This window comes from Mobula hypostoma, chromosome 8 (assembly GCF_963921235.1).
Source record: "Mobula hypostoma chromosome 8, sMobHyp1.1, whole genome shotgun sequence".
In the NCBI taxonomy this organism is placed as follows: Eukaryota; Metazoa; Chordata; class Chondrichthyes; order Myliobatiformes; family Myliobatidae; genus Mobula; species Mobula hypostoma.
In genome coordinates, this window is record NC_086104.1 from 75,905,783 (window position 1) to 75,931,352 (window position 25,570).

Below are 25,570 nucleotides of genomic sequence, written 5' to 3' on the forward strand. Positions count from 1 at the left end.
TATTTATCCAATATTTCTTACTAGTCTGCCATAATTACAGTAACTGCAACCTCACTTCTTTTAGGTACAAGAAATATATTGCAAGACTTACCTACATTGTCTACTTCCATATGCAGGTTGTAATTTTTCCCCATTATATGATTCTGCTCTATGTATACAGAGAACATTTTATTTGCCAAACTGTAAAGTAGTGGATTAAAACTCCCCCCTCCCCTTTTCTTCTATTCCCTACTCTGCCGTTTTACCTTTTCTCACTTGGACATTCTCCGTGGGTCCCATCTTCCTTCCCTTTCTCCTATGGTCCACTCTCCTCTCCAATCGCATTCCTTCTTCTCTAGCCCTTGACCTTTCCCACCCACCTGGCTTCACCTATCACCTTCCCCTCCCCCACCTTTTATATTCTGGCGTCTTCCCTCTTCCTTCTCAGTGCTGATGACCAAAATGTCGACTGTTTATTCATTTCCATAGATGCTGCCTGACCTGCTGAGTTCCTCCAGCATTTTGCGTGTGTTGCTTTGGATTTCCAGCATCTGCAGACTTTTCTCGTGTTTATGAATTAAACGTCCACTGTGCCAACATAATTCCACTCCCCCTCAACACCCAATTGTGCACAGCAGACAAGGCATGGGATAAAATCGAGTTGCAGGAACCTGATGCATGACAAGCTCTGATGGAAGGCGAGAGGCAAGTCACAGGACTGAGGCTGTGTGAATGAAATGGATGGACACTGTAAGGTGGTAGTGGGAGAAAACATATAATACATATTGCTGAAATATTTAAAGAAAGGCTTCCATTTCAATGAAAGGCAGTAGGCTGAGGAGCAACGTGAAAGAAGTTTATAAAGTTATGAAGGACATAGATAGACAGCTGGTATCTTTTCCCAGGGATGAAATTTCTCATCCTGCAGGGCATGCATTTAAGGTCAGGAGAGGGGATCGAGTTCAAAGAAGATGTATGGGGCAAGTCTGCTTTTACACAAAGTGGTGACTGCTTGGAATGCTGTGCTAGGCAGGGCTGATGGCAAAGGCAAACGTGACAGAGGATCCTATATCGATACATAAATATGCATAAAATGAAGGGATATAGACCACGTGTATGCAGGAGGGATTAGTGTAATTGGGATTCACTAATTAGTTTTGCAAGGTGTGGGCTGAAGAGCCTGTTCCTGTGCTATACTTTCCTAATATCACCCTTCACAATGTCAGTGTAAGTCAGAGTACATTATACTCAACAAACTACTTCCTGGAGCGTGGCCACTTCTGTAGGAAATGCAGCAGCTAGTCTGAGCACAAGCAGCTAGTGAACAGTTCAAAGTACAAGTATATTAGCAAAGGAAGTATTTCATATACTAACTTCAATTTATTTTTCTTGTAGGCATTTACAGGGAAAAAATACCGTAGAAGTTTATGAAAAACTACACATGAACAGACAAAGACAGAAACAAATGTGCAAAAGACAAACTGTGTAAATAAAAATGATACTGAGAACATGAGTTATAGAGTCCTTGAAAGTGATACTTCAGGTCAAAGGAACAGTTCAGAGTAGTGGTAAATGAACTCATTTATTTACAGTTCAGCAGCCTGATGGTTGTCGGGTAATGTGCCTTGAACAGGACCCCACCAAGGAGCATCAGGCCACTGTCTCCCACACCATCAACAACCTCATTGACTCTGGAGATCTTTCATCCACTGCTAGAAATCTCATGGAGGCCTTACTCCATTTCTACCTCCCACCCAAGATCCACAAATCTGACTGTGAGGGTAAGGCCCACAGTTTCTGCCTGCTCCTATCTCACTGACCTTGCATCCACATAACTCGATGCCATTTTGTGCCCCTTGGTTAGTCCCTTCCGCTCTACATTCATGACACTTCACATGCTCTCGATCACTTCAATCACTTTAAGTTCCCCAGCCTTCATTGCCTCATTTTCACAATGCTCATCTAGTCCCTGTACACTTCTGTGCCCCATCAGGAAGGTCTTAAAGCAGAAGGTCTTTCTGACCAACATATATAACCAGTTCCCCTCCACCACTACCCCTTTCCATCTGGTGGAACTGGTTCTCACACTCACCAATTTCTCTTTCAATTTCTCACTTTCTCCAAAACCAAGATGCAGCCATGGGCCCCAGCTATGTCTGCCTTTTCAATGGCTGTGTGGATGTTCCAAGCCTAAACATGTAACACTCTCCAACTCTTTTGATACATTGACAACTGTATTGGTGTTGCTTCTTGCATCCATGCCTCCAACTTCTACCTTGCCCTCAAAGTTATTTGGTCCATCTCTCTCACCCCTCTCCTCTTTTTTGGAATTTCTGCCTCCATCTCTGGAGAGGCTATCTATTGATATCTTTCATAAACCTACTGACTTTCACAACTATTTTGACTTGGCCTTTTCTCACAATGTCACTTGTAAACATGGTATTCCCTTTTCTCAGTTTCTCTGTCCTCATAATGAGGCTTTCTATTCTAGAACACCTGAGATGTTCTTCTTTTCAGAGAATGAGATTTCCCTTCCACCATCATTAATGCTGTGGGCCCCCCATCTTCCAGCAGCCATTAACAGGGATAAAATTTCCCTTGTCCTTGCCTACCATCCCACTTTCCTCCGTGTCTAGCACATTATTCTCCTTAACTTCTGTTGTCTACAACAGGATCCTGTTACGTACCCCGTAACTGGGTTGCCAAACCAGCAGAAATGGATCACTCAGTTGGAGTCTGGAGTACTAGAACTAAGAAAGTTTTATTAAAGAAACAAGCAACACATTAATCGAAAGGATAATAAATGCAACAGTTCAGCGATGATAAACGCACATGTGCACAGAATTAAGAAAACAGCATCAATCAAGCTCTATCGTTGTCTAGGGGTAAATGACCAATTTCAAAATGACTCAAAGTTCAGTCCAGTTTAGTAGTTCAGTTCGCAGTAATCGTTGCCATGGCGGTGGACAATGTGGGGGAAGAGAGAGATAGAATAGGAACAACTCATCATTCAGAACGGCTTCACTCACAGACCAGCAGGATGGCTCACAGACCAGCGAGATGGCTCACAAACAGCTTTTTGGGCGGGTCCTTGGTGATGTCACCGACTGTGACCCCTCCTCCAGATGCGGTCGATCCTCTGCAGTGAACCCGGCACCCAGGCAAGGGCGGACACACACCGGGTTCCCGCTGATCGTACCTTTCCACCCTTGTCGTTGTCTGGGACTTCTCACCCACTCGTGAGAAGCGCACCGCTTCCAGGGTCTCGTTACCTCGGGTGGCGTGTGTGTCTGTCTTAGCGAACCTGTCCCTTTTTATCCCCCTGCTGGGGTATCGCCTGTCCATCACTTCAAACAGTTCAGGGTTCAAAGGGGGGAGCCGCTCCAGACAGCTCTTCCTCCCACATCCCTTCATTACAAATCTCCAGACGCTGCTCCATTGTTCCTTATCTCTCCTTCCCCTGAGGGCAGGTGGCAGACCAACTGCTGATGCCACTGATGCTAGCCCAGGCCAGCAAACATCTTAATTTTAGGTGTATTCTCGTAACACTTCCCCCCTTTAAGGATTTTTACCGGGAGGTAAAAATTACAAACATGACTACATTATCTGATACATACACAATATACATCTTTAACAGTTATTTAGCTAATACAGAGAATTTGAAGCTGTCAACACCTTGACAGACAGTCATCACATTTTCTGTTCCTTTTACACGTGTTCTTAACAATCCCTAAGACCAGGCTCCAACTCAGCAAACTTCATAGTGGCCAAAAACACTGATGAATTGCGACCAATGTAACCTCTCATTTGGTTTTGTCCCGGACCACAATAACAAGGGTCGTCCCATTCCGACTCAATTTTCTCTCGCAAGGGCTTAATAGGAGGGGGACGGGTATTGACCGCAGAGTTATTGCAAAACTTCCTGCAGTACCCCACCATCTCCAAAAGCCTTCTGAGGGCCCTCTTGTCTGTCGGGGTTGGGAGGTCAGCGATAGCCTGCACTGTAGCTTGCATCACTGCCAGCTGCCCCTGTGTCACCACAGTTCCCAGGTAAGTGACATTCGCGTGGCCGAATTCATTTTTTCCAAGGTTCACTATCAAGCTGGCTTCAGACAGCCGTGTTAAATTGCCAATACACACCTCTGTGTTCATCAGCCCTTTAGTCACTGAATTACTCAAAAAATATGGGTGTTGTTTACTTGGCCGCCCTATTGTAACCGACATAACCCAACGTCCCAGTTCTTTGCATTTCCTCGGGACAATCAAACACATGGGTGCGAGTCGTTTAATTACTCCTTCGGGGATTAAGGGAGAGACCTTATCAGTAGACCTGGCCAAAACAATAGCCTTCTCCCATCTGACCGATCCCATCCTAATCTTTTCAAAATGGTTTTTTTCTCTTAACAGGGGGCCCCTAGCTTCATTGATTTCCACGCTAACACCGACTAGGTTTGTTAGCATATCAAAAGCCGGTGACCGTCTCAGTTCGCGTCGGTCATGATCAATAACATTCTTCCCCCTGGGCAGCCGGTAACTCTCTTTCATGATTCCACCAACTGTTTCCTCCAGCACCGCAAAATGTCCACCGGGGGGTACCTCGTGGGCCATGTTAAAAACCTCATCCCCGTAACTCTTTTGCACCACCCCCCACTCCTCATCTGCGGATGCTGTACTTGATTTCCCTTTCTTCCTTAGCACTTCCTCATCCGCACAATAGCTTGTCAAGGCTGTGTCAGAGAGAGCGGTCTCGGCAAAAACCATCAGCCCCTCGTCTCGCTCCTGCGTCTGCACAAATTCTTTCCTGGCTACTGCTACGTCCGTCCCAGCTCCCTCACTACCTCTTATCTCACTACACCCTGTCTCATACAAGGTTGGCAGAAATGTTTCAGCCAAATTCACCATCGCGGGCGGGGCCTCCATGCTGGCAGGCTGACCCGTCAATCTCACGACTGGGAACACGATCCCTCCGGCGATGTCATTACCGAGCAAGACTTCCACGTCTTTCATCGGTAATTCGGACCTCACCCCAATCGTGACTAGTCCAGAGACCAGGTTGCTCTGTAAATGTATCTGGTGCAAAGGGACTGACTCTGTCCCTTCCCCAACACCTTTGACCTCTACCTCCCCAGTCTGGGTCTCTGAGCTAAACTCTAATACACTCTTCAGTATTAGTGACTGACACGCTCCCGTGTCTCTCCAGATCCGCACTGGAACTGGTTTTAACCTCTTTTTCACTGACACCAGTCCGGCCGAGATAAACCTCTCGCGCCCTTCCTGGACTTTTTCAGACCTGTCCTTCCCTAGCGGTTCGCTTAACAGCTCGATACAGCCATTCAAAATTTCCGCTTTTCCTTTCCCCGTCTCCTTCCTTGGGGCAAAGCACCTGGACGCAAAGTGTCCGACTTTCCCACAATTATAACAGACGACTCCAGGAGACTTCCTACCAGACTGCTCCCGGTCTACCTTATCCTTTTCACTAGTCCCCGGCTTACTTTCTGACTTTTCCGGTGGACTCTCCCCGCCGTCCTGACTACCCTTCTGGTAGCCTTTACTCGGGGCAACCTTCATTTTATGCGTCAACGCATACTCATCCGCTAACTTAGCAGTTGCGGCTAACGTGGCTGCCTCTTTCTCATCGAGGTAGGGTCTCATACCCTCAGGGACACAACCTTTAAACTGCTCAATCAGAACCAGTTGCAGCAGTCTGTCATAATCCCCCTCTACCCCTTTCGAGGCGCACCAACGCTCACAATATGTTTGCATCTCACGAGCAAACTCCAAATACGTGCGGTCCCACCGCTTCCTCGCATTCCGGAACCTCTGCCGGTATGCCTCCGGGACCAACTCATAAATCCTGAGGATGGCCTCCTTCACCACCTCATACTTCTGGGCATCTTCCGCGGATAAGGCGGAGTAAGCTTGTTGGGCCTTCCCTTTCAGTACACTCTGAAGTAAGACAACCCACTTATCCCTCGGCCAGTCCTGACTTATAGCTACTTTTTCGAAGTGGAGAAAGTACCGATCCACATCGGTATCGTCAAATGGGGGAACCAGCCTAGCCTCCTGGGTCGCCCGGAACCCTCCACCTTGGTTCGGCACGAGCCCCTGCTCGGCCCTTATCTTTAACTTCTCCAGCTCAAATTCCCTTTCCCTCTGTTTCTCCTCTCTCTCCAACTGTCTGTCCCTCTCTCTCTCTTCTCTCTCCAACTGTCTGTCCCTCTCTCTCTCTTCTCTCTCCAACTGTCTTTCTCTCTCTTGCCTTTCTACCTCTTTCTCTCTCTCCCGCCTTTCTAACTCTCTCTCTTTCTCCTGCCTTTCTAACTCTCTCTCTTTCTCCTGCCTTTCTAACTCTCTCTCTTTCTCCTGCCTTTCTAACTCTCTCTCTTTCTCCTGCCTTTCTAACTGCCGTACCCGGAACTCGTGCTCGAGTCTCAGTTTTTCAAGCTGTACCTGTACCGCGTCTCCAGCAGGTTTTTCAATAGACACCTCCCCCAGCTCACCTTGGGGAAACACACCTTTAGATACATAGTGCTCTACAATAGCTCTGTGTATCTCCTCTCTCCTCATTGTCGACTTCACCTTAGCAAGATTCACCCGTTTTGCCACAGCTATCAATTCCGATTTCCTGGCATCCTCTAATGCCTCCAAGGTCGGCGCCTTTATAAATTCCTCAACCTCCATTTCTGCTGTTTGTCTTTTCTTTCTTTCGGGAATTTTAACCCAATCAATTTACTCCGTCCCAAATTTAGCGTTCAAAATCGCGGACGAGAACCCCACTTATGTTACGTACCCCGTAACTGGGTTGCCAAACCAGCAGAAATGGATCACTCAGTTGGAGTCTGGAGTACTAGAACTAAGAAAGTTTTATTAAAGAAACAAGCAACACATTAATCGAAAGGATAATAAATGCAACAGTTCAGCGATGATAAACGCACATGTGCACAGAATTAAGATAACAGCATCAATCAAGCTCTATCGTTGTCTAGGGGTAAATGACCAATTTCAAAATGACTCAAAGTTCAGTCCAGTTTAGTAGTTCAGTTCGCAGTAATCGTTGCCATGGCGGTGGACAATGTGGGGGAAGAGAGAGATAGAATAGGAACAACTCATCATTCAGAACGGCTTCACTCACAGACCAGCAGGATGGCTCACAGACCAGCGAGATGGCTCACAAACAGCTTTTTGGGCGGGTCCTTGGTGATGTCACCTGAGGTCACCGACTGTGACCCCTCCTCCAGATGCGGTCGATCCTCTGCAGTGAACCCGGCACCCAGGCAAGGGCGGACACACACCGGGTTCCCGCTGATCGTACCTTTCCACCCTTGTCGTTGTCTGGGACTTCTCACCCACTCGTGAGAAGCGCACCGCTTCCAGGGTCTCGTTACCTCGGGTGGCGTGTGTGTCTGTCTTAGCGAACCTGTCCCTTTTTATCCCCCTGCTGGGGTATCGCCTGTCCATCACTTCAAACAGTTCAGGGTTCAAAGGGGGGAGCCGCTCCAGACAGCTCTTCCTCCCACATCCCTTCATTACAAATCTCCAGACGCTGCTCCATTGTTCCTTATCTCTCCTTCCCCTGAGGGCAGGTGGCAGACCAACTGCTGATGCCACTGATGCTAGCCCAGGCCAGCAAACATCTTAATTTTATGTGTATTCTCGTAACAATCCTAAAACTTAAGCACATCTTCCCACTCACTCCCCCCTCCACTTTCTGCTTTCCACTCCCTTATCCACTCCTCCCTCCCTATTGATATTCCTCCTGGGCACTTATCACTGCGAGTGTGCCAAGTGCTACACTTGTTCCCCACATCTCCTCCCTCACCACTATTTGGGGCCCCAAACAGTTCTTCCAGGTGAGGCGATTCCAGAGTCTGTTAGGGTCATAAGACTTAAGAGCAGAATTAGGCCATTTGGCCCATCGAGTCTGCTCCACCATTCAATCATGGCTGATCCTTTTTTTTCCTCCTCCTCAACCCCAGTTCCCAGCCTTCTCCCCGTACCCTTTGATGCCATGTCCGTTCAAGAACCCATCTATCTCTGCCTTAAATACACCCTGGCCTCCACAATTGCATGAGGCAACAAATTCCACAAATTCACCACCCTTTGGCTAAAGAAATTTCTCTGCATCTGTTTTGAAAGGGCGCCCCTCTATCCTGAGGCTGTGTCCGCTTGTCCTAGACTCTCCCACCATGAAAAACATCCTTTCCACATCTACTCTGTCTAGGCCTTTCTACATTCAAAAGGTTTCAATGAGATCCTCTCTCATCCTTGTGAATTCCAGCGAGTACAGACCCAGTGCCATCAAATGTTCCTCCTTTGATAACCCTTTCATTCCTGGAATCATCCTTGGGAACCTCCTCTGGACCCTCTCCAATGCCAGCACATCTTTCCTAAGATGAGGGGCCCAAAACTGGTCACAATACTCAAGGTGAGGCCTCACCAGTACCTTATAAAGCCACAGCATCACATCCTTGCTCTTGTATTCTAGACCTCTTGAACTGAATGCTAACATGCATTTGTCTTCCTCACCACCAACTCAACCTGCAAGTTAACCTCCAGGGTGTTCTGCACAAGGACTCCCCAGTCTCTTTGCATCTCAGATTTTTGGATTTTCTCCCCATTTAAAAAATAGTCCACACATTTATTTCTACTACCAAAGTGCATGACCATGCATTTTCCAACATTGTATTTCATTTGCCACTTTCTCGCCCATTCTCCTAATCTGTCTAAGCCCTTCTGCATCCTACCTGTTTCCTCAACACTACCTGCCCCTCCATCAATCTTTGTGTCATCTGCAAACTTGGCGACAAAGCCATCTATTCCATCATCTAAATTATTTATATACAGCATTAAAAGAAGGGGTCCCAACACCGACCCCTGAGGAACACCACTAGTCACTGGCAGCCAACCAGAAAAGTATCTTTTTATTCCCACTAGCTGCCTGCTACCAATCGGCCAATGTTCTAACCATGTTAGTAACTTTCCTGTACTACCATGGTAAGCTTGGTAAGCAGCCTCATGTGTGGCACCTTGTCAAAGGCCTTCTGAAAGTCCAAATATACAACATCCACTACATCTCCTTTATTTATCCTAACTTGTAATCTCCTCAAAGAATTCCAACAGGTTTGTCAGGCAGTACTTTCCCTGAAGGAAACCATGCTGACTTTGTACTATCTTGTCCTGTGTCACCAAGTACTCCATCACCTCATCCTTCACAATTGACTGTAACCTTTTCCCAACCACTGAGGTCAGGCTAATGGTCTATAACTTCCTTTCTGCTGCCTTCCTCCTTTCTGAAAGAGTGCAGAGACATTTGCAATTCTCCAGTCTTCTGGCACCATGCTAGAGTCCAATAATTCTTGAAAGATCATTTCTAATGCCTCCACAATCTGTAACGCTACCTCTTTCAAAACCCTAGGGTGCAGTTTGTCTGGTCCGGGTGACTTATGTAACTTTAGGTCTTTCAGCTTTTTGAGCACCTTCTCTCTTGTAATAGTAATGGCACCCACTTGTCTTACTTCACACACTACAACAATCAGGCATACCACTAGCATCTTCCACAGTGAAGACTGATGCAAAATATTCACTTAGTTCATCAGCCATTTCCTTGTCCCCCGTTATTATTTCTCCTGCCTCAATTTCTAGCAGTCCTATATCAACTCTCATTTCTCTTTTATTTTTAACATACTTGAAAAAAACTTTACTATTCACTTTGATATTATTTGCTAGCTTGCTTTCATATTTCATCTTTTCCATTCTAAAGATTTTTTTAGTTGCTCTCGGTAGGTTTTTAAAAACTTCCCAATCCCCTATCTTCCCACTCAATTTTGCTTTGTTATATGCCCTTTCTTTTGTTTTTACAATCGCTTTGACTTCCTTTGTCAGCCATGGTTGTACTCTTTTACCATTTGAGTATTGTTCATTTTTGGAATACATATGTTCTGCACCTTCCTCATTTTTCCCAGAAACAAACGCCATTGCTGCTCTGCTGACATCCTTGCCAGCAGCTCCTTCCAATTTACTTTGGCCAACTCCTCTCTCATACCACTGTAATTTCCCTTACTCCACTGAAATATTGCTACATCAGACTTTACTTTCTCCCTATTAAATTTCAAGTTGAACTCAATCATATTGTGATCATTGGTTCCTAAGGGTTCTTTTACCTTAATCTCTCTAATCACCTCTGATTCATCACATAACACCCAATCCAGTATAACTGATCCCCTAGTAGGCTCAATGACAAACTGCTCTAAAAAGCTATCTCTTAGGCATTCAACAAACTCACTCTCTTGAGGTCCATTACCAACCTGATTTTCCCAATCGACCTGCATGTTAAAATCTCCCATGACTACCATAACATTGTCCTTTTGACTCGCCTTTTCTATTTCTTGTTGTAATGTGTGGTCCACCTCCCAGTCACTGTTGGGAGGCCTGTACATAACTGCCATCAACATCCTTTTATCCTTGCAGTTTCTTAACTCAACCCACAAGGATTCAACATCTTCCGATCCTATGTCACATCTTTCTACTGACTTGGTGCCATTCTTTACCAGTAGAGCCACACCACCCCCTCTGCCTACCTTCCTATCCCTCTGATATAATGTGTAACCTTGGATTTTCAGCCAACTACAACTATCCTTCAGCTACGATTCAGTGATGGTCACAACATCTTACCTGGCAATCTGTAATAGTGCAACAAGATCAACCACCATATTTCTTATACTCGGCGCATTTAGATACAACACCTGGAGTACTGTATTTGCTATCCTTTCTGATTCTGCATCCCTAATGTTCTGATACTCAAGCTGCTGACTGCAACTAAGTCCCATCACCTGCCTGCCCTTCCTGACAGTCTGACTGCACGCTATCTTTACTTTTTTTACCATCCATCCTATCCCGAGTCCCTTCACTCTGGTTCCCAACCCCCCCAGCCAAATTGGTTTAAACCCTCCCCAACAGCTCTAACAAACCTGCCCGCGAGAATATTGGTCCCCTTGGATTCAGGTGCAACCCGTCAGTTTTGAACAGGTCATACTTCCCCCAGAAGAGATCTCAATGATCCAAGAGCTTGAAGCCCTGCCCCCTGCACCAGCTTCTCAGCCACGCATTTATCCGCCAAATCATCCTGTTTCTACCCTCACTGTCATTTACTGTGTCTGGTACACGTGGTGCAGCCTCCTCCACATCAGTGAGGCCTGACATAGATTGGTGACCACTTAGTCGAGCATGTGCTGCCACAAAAGGCGGGATTTTCTGGTGGCTACCCATTTCAATCCAACTTCCCATTCCCTTTCTGATATATTGGTTAATGGCCTCCTCTATTGCCATGATGAGGCCAAACACAGGTTGGAGGAGCAACAACTCATATTCTGTTTGGATAGCCTCAAACCTGATGGCATGAACATTGATTTATCTAACTTCTGGTAATTTCTCTCCCTTCTCCCTTATTCCACTCCCCATTTTGGCATCCCTTTTATCCCTTCTCTTCATCTGCCCATCACCTCTCCTTGGTGCCCCTCTTCCTTCCCTTTCTCCCATGTTCCATCCTCCTGTCCTGTCAGATTCCTTCTTCTTCAGCCCCTTACCTCTTCCACCTATCAGCTCCCTGCTTCTTATTTCATCCCTCTCCTCTACCTTTCCCTTCACCTATCACCTGCCAGCTTGTACTCCTTCCCCTTCCCTCACCTTCTTATTCTCGCTTCTTCTTCCTTCCTCTCCAGTCCTGTTGAAGGGTCTTGGACTGAAATATCGACTGTTTATTCATCTCCATAGATGTTGCCTGACCTGCTGAGTACCGCATCAGTATGTTCCTCAGCGACTGTTCCTGAACCTGTAAGATTCAAGCCTTCTGTATCTCCTGCCCTGTGGCAGTAGCGAGAAGAGAGCATGGCCTGAAAGGTGGGGGTCATCGATGAAGGATGCTGCTTTCTTGTGGCAGCACTCCATGTAAATGTGCTCAATGGTGGAGAGGGCTTTGCCTGTGATGCAATATACTATTAATTAGTTAATTTGTATTTGTGTCATTAGGGCAGGAATGAACATTACCCAGCACATCAGAGATAGCTACTTATGCTTTACCTTTAAATAAAAAAGCACAAAGAACACTGAAAGGACATGCAGAGTGTGGGCCTCGTATCTCATCTGACAGGTGGTAGCTCCAACTAGGCAAAACTCTCCCAGTTCAATCTCACTTTTTCTGCTCAAGTTACCTGGAGCAGGAACTAAACCCTTAACCTTCTGGCTTGGAGGCAAGGGTGCTACCAACAGGGCCAGATCTAAGGCTTCAACAAAGTAGTGTGAGTACTCACAAACACTGAGAAATGAGCTATTGGGAACAAGATGGACTCTTGACCTCACAATCTACCTCATCATGATTTTGCACCTTATTACACACCTGCACTGCACCTTCTCTGTAGTTGTTACACTTTATTCTTCACTGTTACTATTTGACCATGTTCCTCTTGAATGCACCATGTAATGATTTATTTATTGAGATACAGCACAGAGTAGGCCCTTCCACCTTTTGAGCCACGCCACCCAGCAATCCCCCAATTTTTAATCCTAACCTAATCACAGGACAATTTACAATGCCCAACCAGTACGTCTTTGGGATGTTGGACGAAACAGGAGCACCCAGAGGAAACCCATGCGGTCATGGGGAGAGCGTACAAACTCCATACAGATGGTGGCAGGAATCTGATCTGTATGAACTGTATGCAAGACAAGTTTTTCACCGTATCTCAGCAAAAGTGACAATAATAAACCAATTCCAAGAAATGTTAGCAGTGTTGCTCTAAAAAGAAACCTTTGCTTTGTTATTATTCCCCAAAGCATCTTTGTTCCATGTATCAGGATCTTTTGTGAAAGCATCAGTCATCAAATGTATTAAAGAGAAAAAGGAATTCATTACACTGCCCACAGGGAACACCAGTCAAGAGTTAGGAGCTACTTTGGTAACTTCTAACTGCTACCAATTTGGCAAATGGTACAACTTTAAATCACTCAAGAAGCCTTTTTCTGAAGCAAGATTTGCTAATCCAAAGGATTTAGCTTCTGGGAAAACTTCTCAATCCAAGCTATGAAAACCAAAGGAATATTAAATTAGTAATCTTACTCCACCTCCTTGGATTTGACATATTAGCTCAGTGTATTTTCAATTTAGCAAGAATTGCATCAAGTGTTTAGAAAGAAGAGCTCATTACCTCACAATGTGATTGAGCCAAGAAGCAAATACTTCTAAAATATAAGCCAAGTATACATAAGGAGGAGAAATCTATTGAGGGATGGAAGGTGGTGGATAAGAAGCATAAACTGTAGCACAGACTAGTCGGTTTGAATGGTCTTATTCCTGTAACAGACAGAGAGAAATACAGCAGGCAAACAGGTCGTCCAGCCCACTGAATCCATGTCAGCCATCATCCATCTATTTAAATTAATCCTACATTAATACTTACTTTTATTCTCCTCACATTCCTATCAACTCTCCCTAGACTCCACCATTCACCTACACATAAAGAGCAATTTACAGTGGCCAAATAACCTGCACGTCATTTGAATATGCAAGGTATCCGGGGAAATCCACATGGTCCCCGGGAGGAAGTACAAACTCCAAATGGACAACACCAGAGGTACTTTGATCCCACTGTTACACTAATAGCCCTGCAATAATCTCCACCCACCTTATTACAAAACAATTACGCATTTGAATGAGGAAAGAGCAGTTGGGCAAGGAATAAAACTACAGCATCAGTAAAGCAACTCAAATCACATGCTACTGACTGCTGCATGTTGAACCATAGCAATAAATAGTTAAATTCAGCACAATGCTCTGCCCGAGAACAGGACTACCCTACCTTTTGCTCTTTTCTCTCCTGCGCTGCGTAACATTTTTCAAGGCCCCAGGAACGCAGGAAGTCCCTCAAATATCCAAACAAGGTCACAATTCCATAGCCCATGTAGGTGAGGACAGGAACATATATTGGAGGCTGCTCAAAGGATTCAGTGAAGGCTTTCTTGCGGTGATCCATCGTGGACTTGCCATTGTGTTGCTATAAAACAAGAAGTTAAATGTTACGAAGATATTCATCTAAGCTAGTCCCATTTGCCTGTGTTTGGCCCTTATCCCTCTAAACTTTTCCTATTCATATACTGTACCTGTCCTATTGACTTTAATGTTGCGTTGCACTCTCATTTGTAGAATCTGGCACAAGCTTCATTAACCTCTTCAACACAGCTACAGAAAGTGATGTCTCACTAAATAACAGTCCCTCTCATTACTGGCACAAAATAGTCTGTAGATCTCGAGTGACATACACAAAATGCTGGAGGAACTCAGCAAAGTCAAGAAGTATCTAGGGAGGGGAATAAACCTTTTACAGAATATAAAAGCAAGGATGCAAAACTGATGCTTTACAATACATTGTTCAGACCACATTTACAAATTAAGTGCAGTTATAGGCCCCATACCTCAGAAAGGATGAGCTGGAATCCAAAGGAGGTTTACAAGAACGATTCCAAGAATGAAAGGGTTAACATGGCTCTGGGTCTGTACTTGCTGGAGTTTAGAAGAATGGAGGAGGGGTGAAAATCTCATTGAAACCTATCGAATATTTAAAGTCCGAGACAGAGAGGACAAGGAGAAGATGTTTTCAGTAATGTGAGAGTCTGGGAAGAGGGGCATGACTCACAATAGGACATCCCTTTAGAACAGCGATGAGGAGGAACTTCATTAGCTAGAGGGTGGCAATCTGTGGAGTACATTGCTACCGGTGGTTGTGGAGACTCAGTCATTGGGTATATTTAAAGTTGAGGTTGTTAGGTTCCTGATTAGTAAGGGCGTCAAAGGTTATGGGGAGAAGGCAAGAGAATGGGGTTCAGAAGGAAAGAATATCAGCATAATCAAATGGACCACAGGACCATTCAAATTCTGAATGGTCTAATTCTGCTCCTATGGTCTTAAATAGTTGATGTTTAGGACTGGGACCCTTGATCAGATCAAACATTGACATTTTATACCCCTCCAGAGATCCTATGTCAGATTATTAATTGAATTTAAGTTTCCCAGGTACTCAATCCAGCAACAGTTAATAATTAATAACCAGTAGAAACATAGAAACATAGAAAATAGGTACAGGAGTAGGCCATTCAGCCCTTCGAGCCTGCACTGCCATTTATTATGATCATGGCTGATCATCCAACTCAGAACCCCGCCCCAGCCTTCCCTCCATACCCGCTGATCCCCGTAGCCACAAGGGCCATATCTAACTCCCTCTTAAATATAGCCAATGAACTGGCCTCAACTGTTTCCTGTGGCAGAGAATTCCACAGATTCACCACTCTCTGTGTGAAGAAGTTTTTCCTAATCTCGGTCCTAAAAGGCTTCCCCTTTATCCTCAAACTGTGACCCCTCGTTCTGGACTTCCCCAACATCGGGAACAATCTTCCTGCATCTAGCTTGTCCAATCCCTTTAGGATTTTATACGTTTCAATCAGATCCCCCCTCAATCTTCTAAATTCCAACGAGTACAAGCCCAGTTCATCCAGTCTTTCTTCATATGAAAGTCCTGCCATCCCAGGAATCAATCTGGTGAACCTTCTTTGTACTCCCTCTATGGGAAGGATGTCTTTCCTCAGATTAGGGGACCAAAACTGCACACAATACTCCAGGTGTGGTCTCACCAAGGCTTTATACAACTGCAGTAGTACCTCCCTGCTCCTGTACTCGAATCCTCTCGCTATAAATGCCAGCATACCATTCGCCTTTTTCACCGCCTGCTGTACCTGCATGCCCACTTTCAATGACTGGTGTATAATGACACCCAGGTCTCGTTGCACCTCCCCTTTTCCTAATCAGCCACCATTCAGATAATAATCTGTTTTCCTATTTTTGCCACCAAAGTGGATAACTTCACATTTATCCACATTAAACTGCATCTGCCATGAATTTGCCCACTCACCCAACCTATCCAAGTCACTCTGCATCCTCTTAGCATCCTCCTCACAGCTAACACTGCCACCCAGCTTCGTGTCATCCGCAAACTTGGAGATGCTGCATTTAATTCCCTCATCCAAGTCATTAATATATATTGTAAACAACTGGGGTCCCAGCACTGAGCCTTGCGGTACCCCACTAGTCACTGCCTGCCATTCTGAAAAGGTCCTGTTTATTCCCACTCTTTGCTTCCTGTCTGCTAACCAATTCTCTATCCACATCAATACCTTACCCCCAATACCGTATGCTTTAAGTTTGCACACTAACCTCCTGTGTGGGACCTTGTCAAAAGCCTTCTGAAAATACAAATATACCACATCCGCTGGTTCTCCACTATCCACTCTACTAGTTACATCCTCAAAAAATTCTATGAGATTCGTCAGACATGATTTTCCTTTCACAAATCCATGCTGACTTTGTCCGATGATTTCACCGCTTTCCAAATGTGCTGTTATCACATCTTTGATAACTGACTCCAGCAGTTTCCCCACCACCGACGTTAGGCTAACCGGTCTATAATTCCCCGGTTTCTCTCTCTCTCCTTTTTTAAAAAGTGGGATTACATTAGCCACCCTCCAATCCTCAGGAACTAGTCCAGAATCTAACGAGTTTTGAAAAATTATCACTAATGCATCCACTATTTCTTGGGCTACTTCCTTAAGCACTCTGGGATGCAGACCATCTGGCCCTGGGGATTTATCTGCCTTTAATCCCTTCAATTTACCTAACACCACTTCCCTACTAACATGTATTTCGCTCAGTTCCTCCATCTCACTGGACCCTCTGTCCTCTACTATTTCTGGAAGATTATTTATGTCCTCCTTAGTGAAGACAGAACCAAAGTAATTATTCAATTGGTTTGCCATGTCCTTGCTCCCCATAATCAATTCACCTGTTTCTGTCTGTAGGGGACCTACATTTGTCTTTACCAGTCTTTTCTTTTTACATATCTATAAAAGCTTTTACAGTCAGTTTTTATGTTCCTCTCATAATCTTTTTTCCCCTTTCCTAATTAAGCCCCTTGTCCTCCTCTGCTGAACTCTGAATTTCTCCCAGTCCTCAGATGAGCCACTTTTTCTGGCTAATTTGTATGCTTCTTCTTTGGAATTGATACTATCCCTAATTTCTCTTGTCAGCCACGGGTGCACTACCTTCCTTGATTTATTCTTTTGCCAAACTGGGATGAACAACTGTTGTAGTTCATCCATGCAATCTTTAAATGCTTGCCATTGCATATCCACCGTCAATCCTTTAAGTGTCATTTGCCAGTCTATCTTAGCTAATTCACGTCTCATACCTTCAAAGTTACCCCTCTTTAAGTTCAGAACCTTCGTTTCTGAATTAACTATGTCACACTCCATCTTAATGAAGTTAGGCTTTGCCAGATCAATGTCCGCACTTTGTTCAAACATGGACAAAGGGCCCAGAGGTGGGCTGCCCCCAACATTAAGACAGTACATTGAGCCCAGTAATAATGAAGAAAATGGCTGTCACGTGGTGAGCACTCCGTCACTTTAAGGGTACCTTCACCAGAAGAACTGTAGCAGTTCAAGGTGACTCCTAAATCATCTACAAACACCAGTGGCTCAAGTTCACTGTGGATTCAACAGGAAAGAGGGTGGGATTCAGTAACCTGCCCATTAGTTTTTTGCTCTTTTCCAATATAATTAAGTCACTTGAGTCCTCTATATTGCACTCAGCCAAGTTGCTAGGATGCTGCAACAACATCAGAAGCAACTTACTTCGTGGGTTTCCTTTCTGTGGGCTGGGCAACCGCCGAGTGAGATACTCCATACTTAGATAGATCATGGCAATCTACATGAGTCAGTCTTGCCCTAGGAATTGGTATTCTCAATACAGCCATTGCTGCCTACAACTACACTTTAAATTTCTCAATCATCTTTCACCTGCTTTCCATGCTCCTTGTCAGATCATAGAATACTGCACAGAAGGCACAGCCAACGCATCCACTGTGCCATTACTAATATTTACCGTTGTCAGGTCACTCATCTGAATGCTACTGGTACTATGTAACCCAGTGCTACCTGTCACATGGTCAGCGACTAAACTGGCTCCCCCACCAGGCTTGCCTGGTGAGGAGGGCGGCTAGACACCCTGCAGGACGAAAAACAAGACCTGTCAAAGAGCGGATGAACCCTCTCGTAGGGTCAATGGCCATCTAGCAAACACGTGCTGTGAAGCGTGGAAAGGGCATCTCTTGCATCGAAGCTTAGTCCGGCCATTCACTGCAACAGAACTTCCTCCAGCTGTCTTGGACCCCACCACACCGCTGGATCCGGGAGGGGATGTTGAGAAGGTGGGTCTGGACCTGTGCAACCCCCTACTCACCTAAAATCTATTCACACACACACTGTTCCTTTCTGAGGAGTGGGGTCAACCCCACGAACTGACTGAAAGGAACCATCATCATCCTAGGGGATGGATAGCCAGAGACTAATATTTATTAACGCTTGTACCTGCTTTATCATAACTTACTCTCCAGGCTTGGCTGTGCTGCAGCTTTCTTTCTTGACAACATAAATTTCTTTCTTTACGGTGAATATTGTAATTGGACAATATAATGCTCAATGTTTTAAGCTGATTTTCAGACACTCAGCAGATTGCATGCACCAGCACAAATTTAAATTCTGTGCCCATCCAAAAGTGGCAGCAATATGAGAAAGGCACGCCATCTTGGAGAAGGAGGAGACTAAAGGCAAAGATGAAGCCCTTTTAGATCTCATTGACATTAACAAATTTATGTGTTAGGGACTTATCCCTTATTATGGCCGGCTGGTGGCGCAATGGCATCAGCACCGGACTTCGGAGCGAAGGCTCCCGAGTTCGAATCCAAGTCGGGCCACTGCCCGAGCACACTTTCCATCTGTGCCGGGTTGAGTGTTGAGCTAGCCACTCGGCCTCGTAAAAGAAAAAGGTTCGAGTCAGGAATGTTCATATTGTGACCCGACTAATCCGAAAGGAGACCAATCCTGACACCATGCACCAGACAAAGATGGCTGATTGTCTGGTGTGACACGCTAAAAAAAAAAAAATCCCTTGTTATGTGTTAAGGGGCTTCGGACAGATAAGGCTCGCCAGCCGTGGTTGGCAGCTCATCTTGGAGAAGGAAAAGTCTGATCTCGAACCTCCGCTGCCTTGCGGCTATACCCACACATGGAGAAGGCTTCAGGAGTAAGCCCCAAGGGGAAAATCCGGAGCTGGAGTCCCTAAGGCAGTCCTATGTTGAATTTAATGCTGACTGACAACTCCTGCGACGCTGCTGGTACCAAACTGTATTGGTCTCTGCCGGTCTTTTGGGTTCATCGGATATGTGGAGAGGGGGAGCTTGCTACATGTTTGCTCGAGTTTGCTCTCCATATCGTACTGGCCAGGCCTCTGTAGTTAGACAGCTAGGGCACAACATCCACGGTCGACCCTGAATGACAAAGGCCTCACTTAAGAGACTTATTAAGAAAGAAGAAATTTGATAGGTTATTTAAATCATGAAGACTTTAGAAGGGGTAAAATGAGAGAAAGTTCATTAAGAGGCTGAGGACACAGGAAATAGTGGAAACTGAATCAATACTTTCAAAAGAGATTTTGCTAAATAGGAGAAAAATAAACTGCAGGAGAAATAGGCAAAGATCTGGTGACTAAGGTTAACTGGACAGTCCTCCAAGAGAGCTAGCAGGATTCAAACTGGTCAAGTGGTCTAATTCTGGGCTGCACATTTCCACCTCTCTGATTTCCTTACAATGACATATAAAGTACTGGCAACATGTCTGGAGGAGAGGGCCAGGACTGTGTTTAGCTTGATGCTCACAGGATTTTCTTATCTCTGTGCTGAACTGAGGCTGTGGCCTGCAACTAACAGGCTTCTGAACTGGCTTCATGGCCGCAAACTCACTTTTGTGAACTTCAGCTCTGAATGTTATTTACTTACTTTTGCTGTTTGCACGATTTGTTTCTTTTTCCTGCATGTTGGGTGTGTGTTGGTCTTTTTTTAAAATGCTTTCTATTGGGTTTCCTTGATTTGTACCTGCCTATAAGGAGACAGATCTCAAGGTTGTATATAGTATACATACTTTGTTGATAAATGTCCTTTGAACTTCATACACTGAGCAAATTGTCCCTAACTGCTTTGCTGCAGGATTATCAAACAAAAATTGGTCCTGAACTATTTGGAGATATTGGGGCTGATTATCAATAACTTGTTTGAAAGTGTAGTTTAAGAGATTAAAGAGATAGTGATGCAGAAGGGTTTAGGTAGGGAATACTGGAGCTGGGGTGGGGTGGCAATTTAAAAACACAGTTATCAATGTTGGAATATTAAGTTTCAGGATAAGGTGGTGTCCAGAATTGGAGGAGATCCTGGAGGATTTTGGAGCTGAAGATTACACAGAGGAACAAGGTGGTGCAGGAACATGAAAACAAGGATGACAAATGTAAAATCACAGTGCCGCTTAATCATGAATTGGTGTAGATCAGTAAGTGCAGTTGTAAAGGGCAAATGTGGCTTGGTACAAGTTAGGATCCTGGTAGTAGAATTATTGATGACCAAGTTTGAATAATATTCATTCATGGGATCTGAATGTTGCAGGCTAAGCCAACATTTATTTCTCATCCATAGTGCCTGTGCTGAGCCTTGAGTGACACAGACAGAGCACAGGTGACAGATTCTCCAAAAGGACATCAGTGCACAAGTGGGTTCTAGTAGGCTCAAGGCACAGTTACTAACAGCCACTTAATTCCATGTTTAAGTATGGCAAAATGCCCATCATCCACTATTCCATAGTTTTGAAATCCCAGTGGTTCACCATCTGACTCAGAGGCCTTGCAGTTGAAGCAAGCTGCAATAAAGATGCTCTAAAGGAAAAGATAAGTAACCTTTGAAGGAAAGAGGAATAGAATATGTTGGTATGGTTCGAGAAAGATGGGTGGGAGGATGCTCATAAATATAGACAAACTTCTATTAAATTGCCCACTTCTCCACTGTATTTTCTTTTAAATTATGTTTGGAGGAACTTATGAACACTTGTATCAAGAAATTAAAGACAGATGAAGTACAGGCTAAGGTCATGACATAAGACCATAGATATAGGAGAAGATTAGGCTATTTGGCCCATTGAGTTTGCTCCATCATTTCATCATGACTGATCTAATTTTCCTCTCAGTCCCAGTCTCCTGCCTTCACCCCTACTGCTTCGTGTTCTGAGCAATCAAGAATCTATCAACCTCTGCCTCCAGTACACATAAAGACTTGGCCTCCGCAGCTGAATCTGGCAAAGGATTCCACAGATACACCACTCTGTGGCGAAAGCAATTCCTCATCTCCATTCTAAAAGGATGCCCCTCTATTCTGAGGCAGAGTCCTCTGATCTTAGACTACCAACATTCTCTCCACATCCACTCAATCAAAACCTTTCACTATTTGATGGGTTTTGATGAGGTCACCCCTCATTTTTCTGAATTCTAGTCAGTACAAGGCCAGAGCCATCAAACGCTCTTCATATGACAAGCCATTCAATCTTGGAATCATTTTTGTGAACTTCCTTTGAAGCCTCTCAAGTTTCAGAATGTCTTTTCTAAGATAAGGGCCCAAAACTGCTCACAGTACTCCAAGTGAGGCCTCACCAGTGCTTTATAAAGTCTCAATATTTTATATTCTAGTCCTCTTGAAATGAACGCAAATATCACATTCGCCTTCCTCACCAAAGACTCAACCTGCAAATTAACTTTTAGGGAATCCTGCACAAGGACTCCCAAGTCCCTCTGTGCCTTAGTTTTTTGTATTTTTTCTCCATTTACAAAATAGTCAACCCTTTTGTTTCTTCTATCAAAGTGCATGACCATTAAATCTTCCCGATACTGTATTCCATCTGCCACTTCTTTGCCTATTCTCCCATCTAAGTCCTTCTGTAGCCTCTCTACTTCCTCAAAACTACCTGCCCCTCCATCTACCTTCATATCGTTTGTTGCAAACTTAGCAACAAAGCCATCAATTCCGTCATTCAAATCATTGACATATAACATAAAAAGAATTGGTCCCAACACAGGCCCCTGTGAAAAACCACTAGCCACCGGTAGCAAACCAGAAAAGCCTCCCTTATTTGCACTCTTTGCCTCCTGCCATTCAGCCAATGCTTTATTGCTGGAATCCTTCCTGCAATGACATGGGCTCATAGCTTGTTACACAGCCTCATGTGTGGCATCTTGTCAAAAACCTTCTGAAAATCCAAGCACACAACATCAACAGGTTTTCCTTTGTCTATCCTGCTTGATATGTCTTCAAAGAATTCCAATATGTTTTCCCGTGAGGAAACCATGCTGAACATAGCGTATTTTATCATGTGCATCCAAGTACCCTGCGACCTCACCCTTAACAGTCAACTCCAACATCTTCCAAACCCCTGATGTCAGACTAACTGGCCTATAGTTTCCTTTCTCCTGCCTCTGTCCCTTCTTGAAGAGTGGAGTGATATTTGCAATTTTCCAGTATTCTGGAACCATTCCAGAATCTAGTGATTCTTGAAAGATTAATACTAATGCCTCCACAATCTCTTCAGCCACCTCTTTCAGAACCCTGGGATGTATACCACTGGGTCCAGGTGACTTATCTACCTTCAGACCTTTCAGTTTCCCAAGAATCTCCTCCCTAGTAATGGCAACTTCACACATTTCATGCCCCCTGATACCTGGAACTTCCACCATACTTCTAGTGTCTTCCACAGTGTAGACTGATGCAAAATACTTACTCAGTTCATTCCCCCGTTTCCTTATCCCCCATTACTACCTCTTCAGCATCACCTTCCAGTGGTCCGATATCCACTCTTGCCCCTCTTTTACACTTTATGTATCTGAAGAAACTTTTGGTATCCTCTTTAATATTAACGGGCAGCTTACTTTCATATTCTATCTTTATCTTCTTAACGACTTTGTTAATTGCCTTGTTGGTTTTTAAAAGCTTCCCAATCCTCTAACTTCCCATTAATTTCTGGTCTATGATATGCCCTCTCTTTGGCTTTTATGTTGGCTTTGATTTCTCTTGCTGGCATGGTTGTGTCATCTTTTCTTTAGAATACTTCTTCCTCTTTGGGATATATATACATATATCCAGCCATTACTGCTCAGCTGTCATCCCAATCAGTGTTCTTTTCCCAATCAATTCTGACCAACTCCTCTTTCATGCCTCTGTAATTCCCTTTACTCTACAGTAACACTGATAATCTGAGTTTAGCTTCACCTTCTCAAATTTCAGGGTGAATTTGATCATATTATGATCACTTTCCCCTAAGGGTTCTTTTACCTTAAGCTCCCTAATCAATTCTGGTTCATTGCACAACACCCAATCCAGAACAGCTGATCCCCTATGGGGCTCAACCACGAGCTACTCTAAAACAGCGGTCCCCAACCATCGGGCTGCGGACCGGTACCGGGCCACAAAGCATGTGCTACCAGGCCGCGAGGAAATGATATGATTTGGCGATATGAGTCAGCTGCACCGTTCCTCAGTCCCTGTCACGCCCACTGTTGAGCTTGAACGCACGCGAGGTCATTACCCGCGCGTCATCCATGTCAGCACGGGAAGGAGATCAACTCCTTGAGCTTGCAAATGACGGCGGGCTGAAAAGTATATTTGACATAACATCTCTGCTGGCATTCTGGATCAAATTCAAGACTAAATATCCTGAGATAGCCATGAAAGCACCGAAAACATCGCTTCCATTTCCAACATTTCTCTGCAATGAATGCAACGAAAACTAAATTGCAGAATAGACTGGACATAAGGAACCCCCTTCGAGTATCGCTATCTCCCATCACCCTTCGATAGGACCGTCTTGTAGCAGGGAAACAAGCCCAGGGCTCCCACTGATTCAGCAATATTGGTGTGTTGCAATGATTTTATATGTTCATACGGGGAAAATATGTGGTGTGTGTTTAATATCCAAATGTTACTTAAAATGTTATGATGCTATTGACTTATAAGTGACTTATATAACCATATAACAATTATAGCACGGAAACAGGCCATCTCTGCCCTTCTAGTCAGTGCTGAACGCTACTCTCACCTAGTCCCATCGACCTGCACTCAGCCCATAACCCTCCATTCCTTTCCTGTCCATATACCTATCCAATTTTTCTTTAAATGATAATATCGAACCTGCCTCTACCACTTCTACTAGAAGTTCGTTCAACACTTACTTCAAGCTCCCCTGTCCTCCCCGATAATTGACTTATCACTATATTCATGCGAGGAAAATATGCGCTGTGTGTTTAATATTAAATTCGTTAGATAGACCCTTTTAGAAACAAAATTGAGTGTATTAGCCACTTATCACCTACATTCCGGTCGTGATTAACACCCCCCCCCGGTACAGAATCGCTAAAAACGATTTGTAGAAAAAAAATCAGCACGTACACACATGCGCAAGCCACACATGCGCACTGGTGCCCGCGCAAGGCTTCATGGTCATTGTACTCTTTCTCAGGGTAAACACAACGTATTTGACTGCTACTCTTGGCCGGTCTGCAAGAATATTGTCAATAATAAATTGGTTCGCGTTGCAAAAAAGGTTGGGGACCCCTGCTCTAAAAAGCCGTCTTGTAGACATTCCAGAAATTCCTCCTCTTGGAATCCAGCACCAACCTGATTTTCCCAATTTACCTGCATATTGAAAATCCCCATGACTATTGTACCATTGCTCTTTTGGCATACATTTTACATCTCCCATTGTAATTTGTAGACCACATCCTTACTACTATTTGGGGGTCTGCATACAACTGATCATAATTGTTGAAAATCTCTGGCTTTAATTTTGACTAAAGCTTTCCAAGTAAATTGTCCCTGAGGGAAACACAAACTGAAAAATCTTAAGGAGTTTAAAAGGGACAAAATTGTGCATGATGATTGAACTCATCCACAATTTATGATTGAACTCATCCAAAGCTATGTTCACTGCACAAAATTGAGCACAATCCTAAAATACTATAGTCACCATATTAGCAGAAACATCTTTCAGATTACTGTAGATGTTAAACCAACTGTTTACACCCCACACCCACAATTCACTCACTGCTCTCTCAAGTAGATGCCAAAGGACCTGATATACCAATAGATGCAAATAGTTTTTAAGAAGGATATTGCAATATTCTGACTAATAATTAACCTCATCTCAGAATGCTTCATGTATTCACTGATGCACATGAGAAATTAGTGTGTGCCTGGTTTCCTACAACAGACTAGAAATACCAGCAGATAATGCTGGAGTTACTCAGCAGTTCAGGCAGTGTCTGGTAGAGTGAGAAAATATCATTTCTGGTCAATGACCTTTGGTCATGAAAGGTCCATCTGATAAGGTCTTTCTTTCTCTGAAACCCTAAAATGGAGCAAAAGTGGATTCCTAGGAAAGTGCTTCTGGATAAAATATCATTGTCCACATCTACTTATCATCCCTCTTCTTAATGATCTTCAATCATTACTTTTGGTTCCACCAAGACAATGGATCACAGACTTTCCCCAAAAGCATAAATTTCAAGAGTCAATAATGACTGCTGTTGATGCTAAGGCAATATTTAACCCAGTATGGTGCCTGGGAGCCTTTG

The 25,570-nt window shown here is 44.3% G+C and overlaps 1 protein-coding gene across 3 annotated transcripts in view; it reads right to left on the reverse strand.

The window, feature by feature from the left end:
* sptlc3 (serine palmitoyltransferase, long chain base subunit 3) overlaps positions 1–25,570 on the reverse strand; it is a 169,726-nt gene that overhangs the window by 102,798 nt on the left and 41,358 nt on the right. For all 3 annotated transcript variants that reach the window (XM_063056144.1, XM_063056145.1, XM_063056143.1), the window contains exon 2: positions 13,830–14,024. In XM_063056144.1, the coding sequence (XP_062912214.1) occupies positions 13,830–14,024 (195 nt within the window). The remainder of the gene's footprint in view (positions 1–13,829; positions 14,025–25,570) is intronic.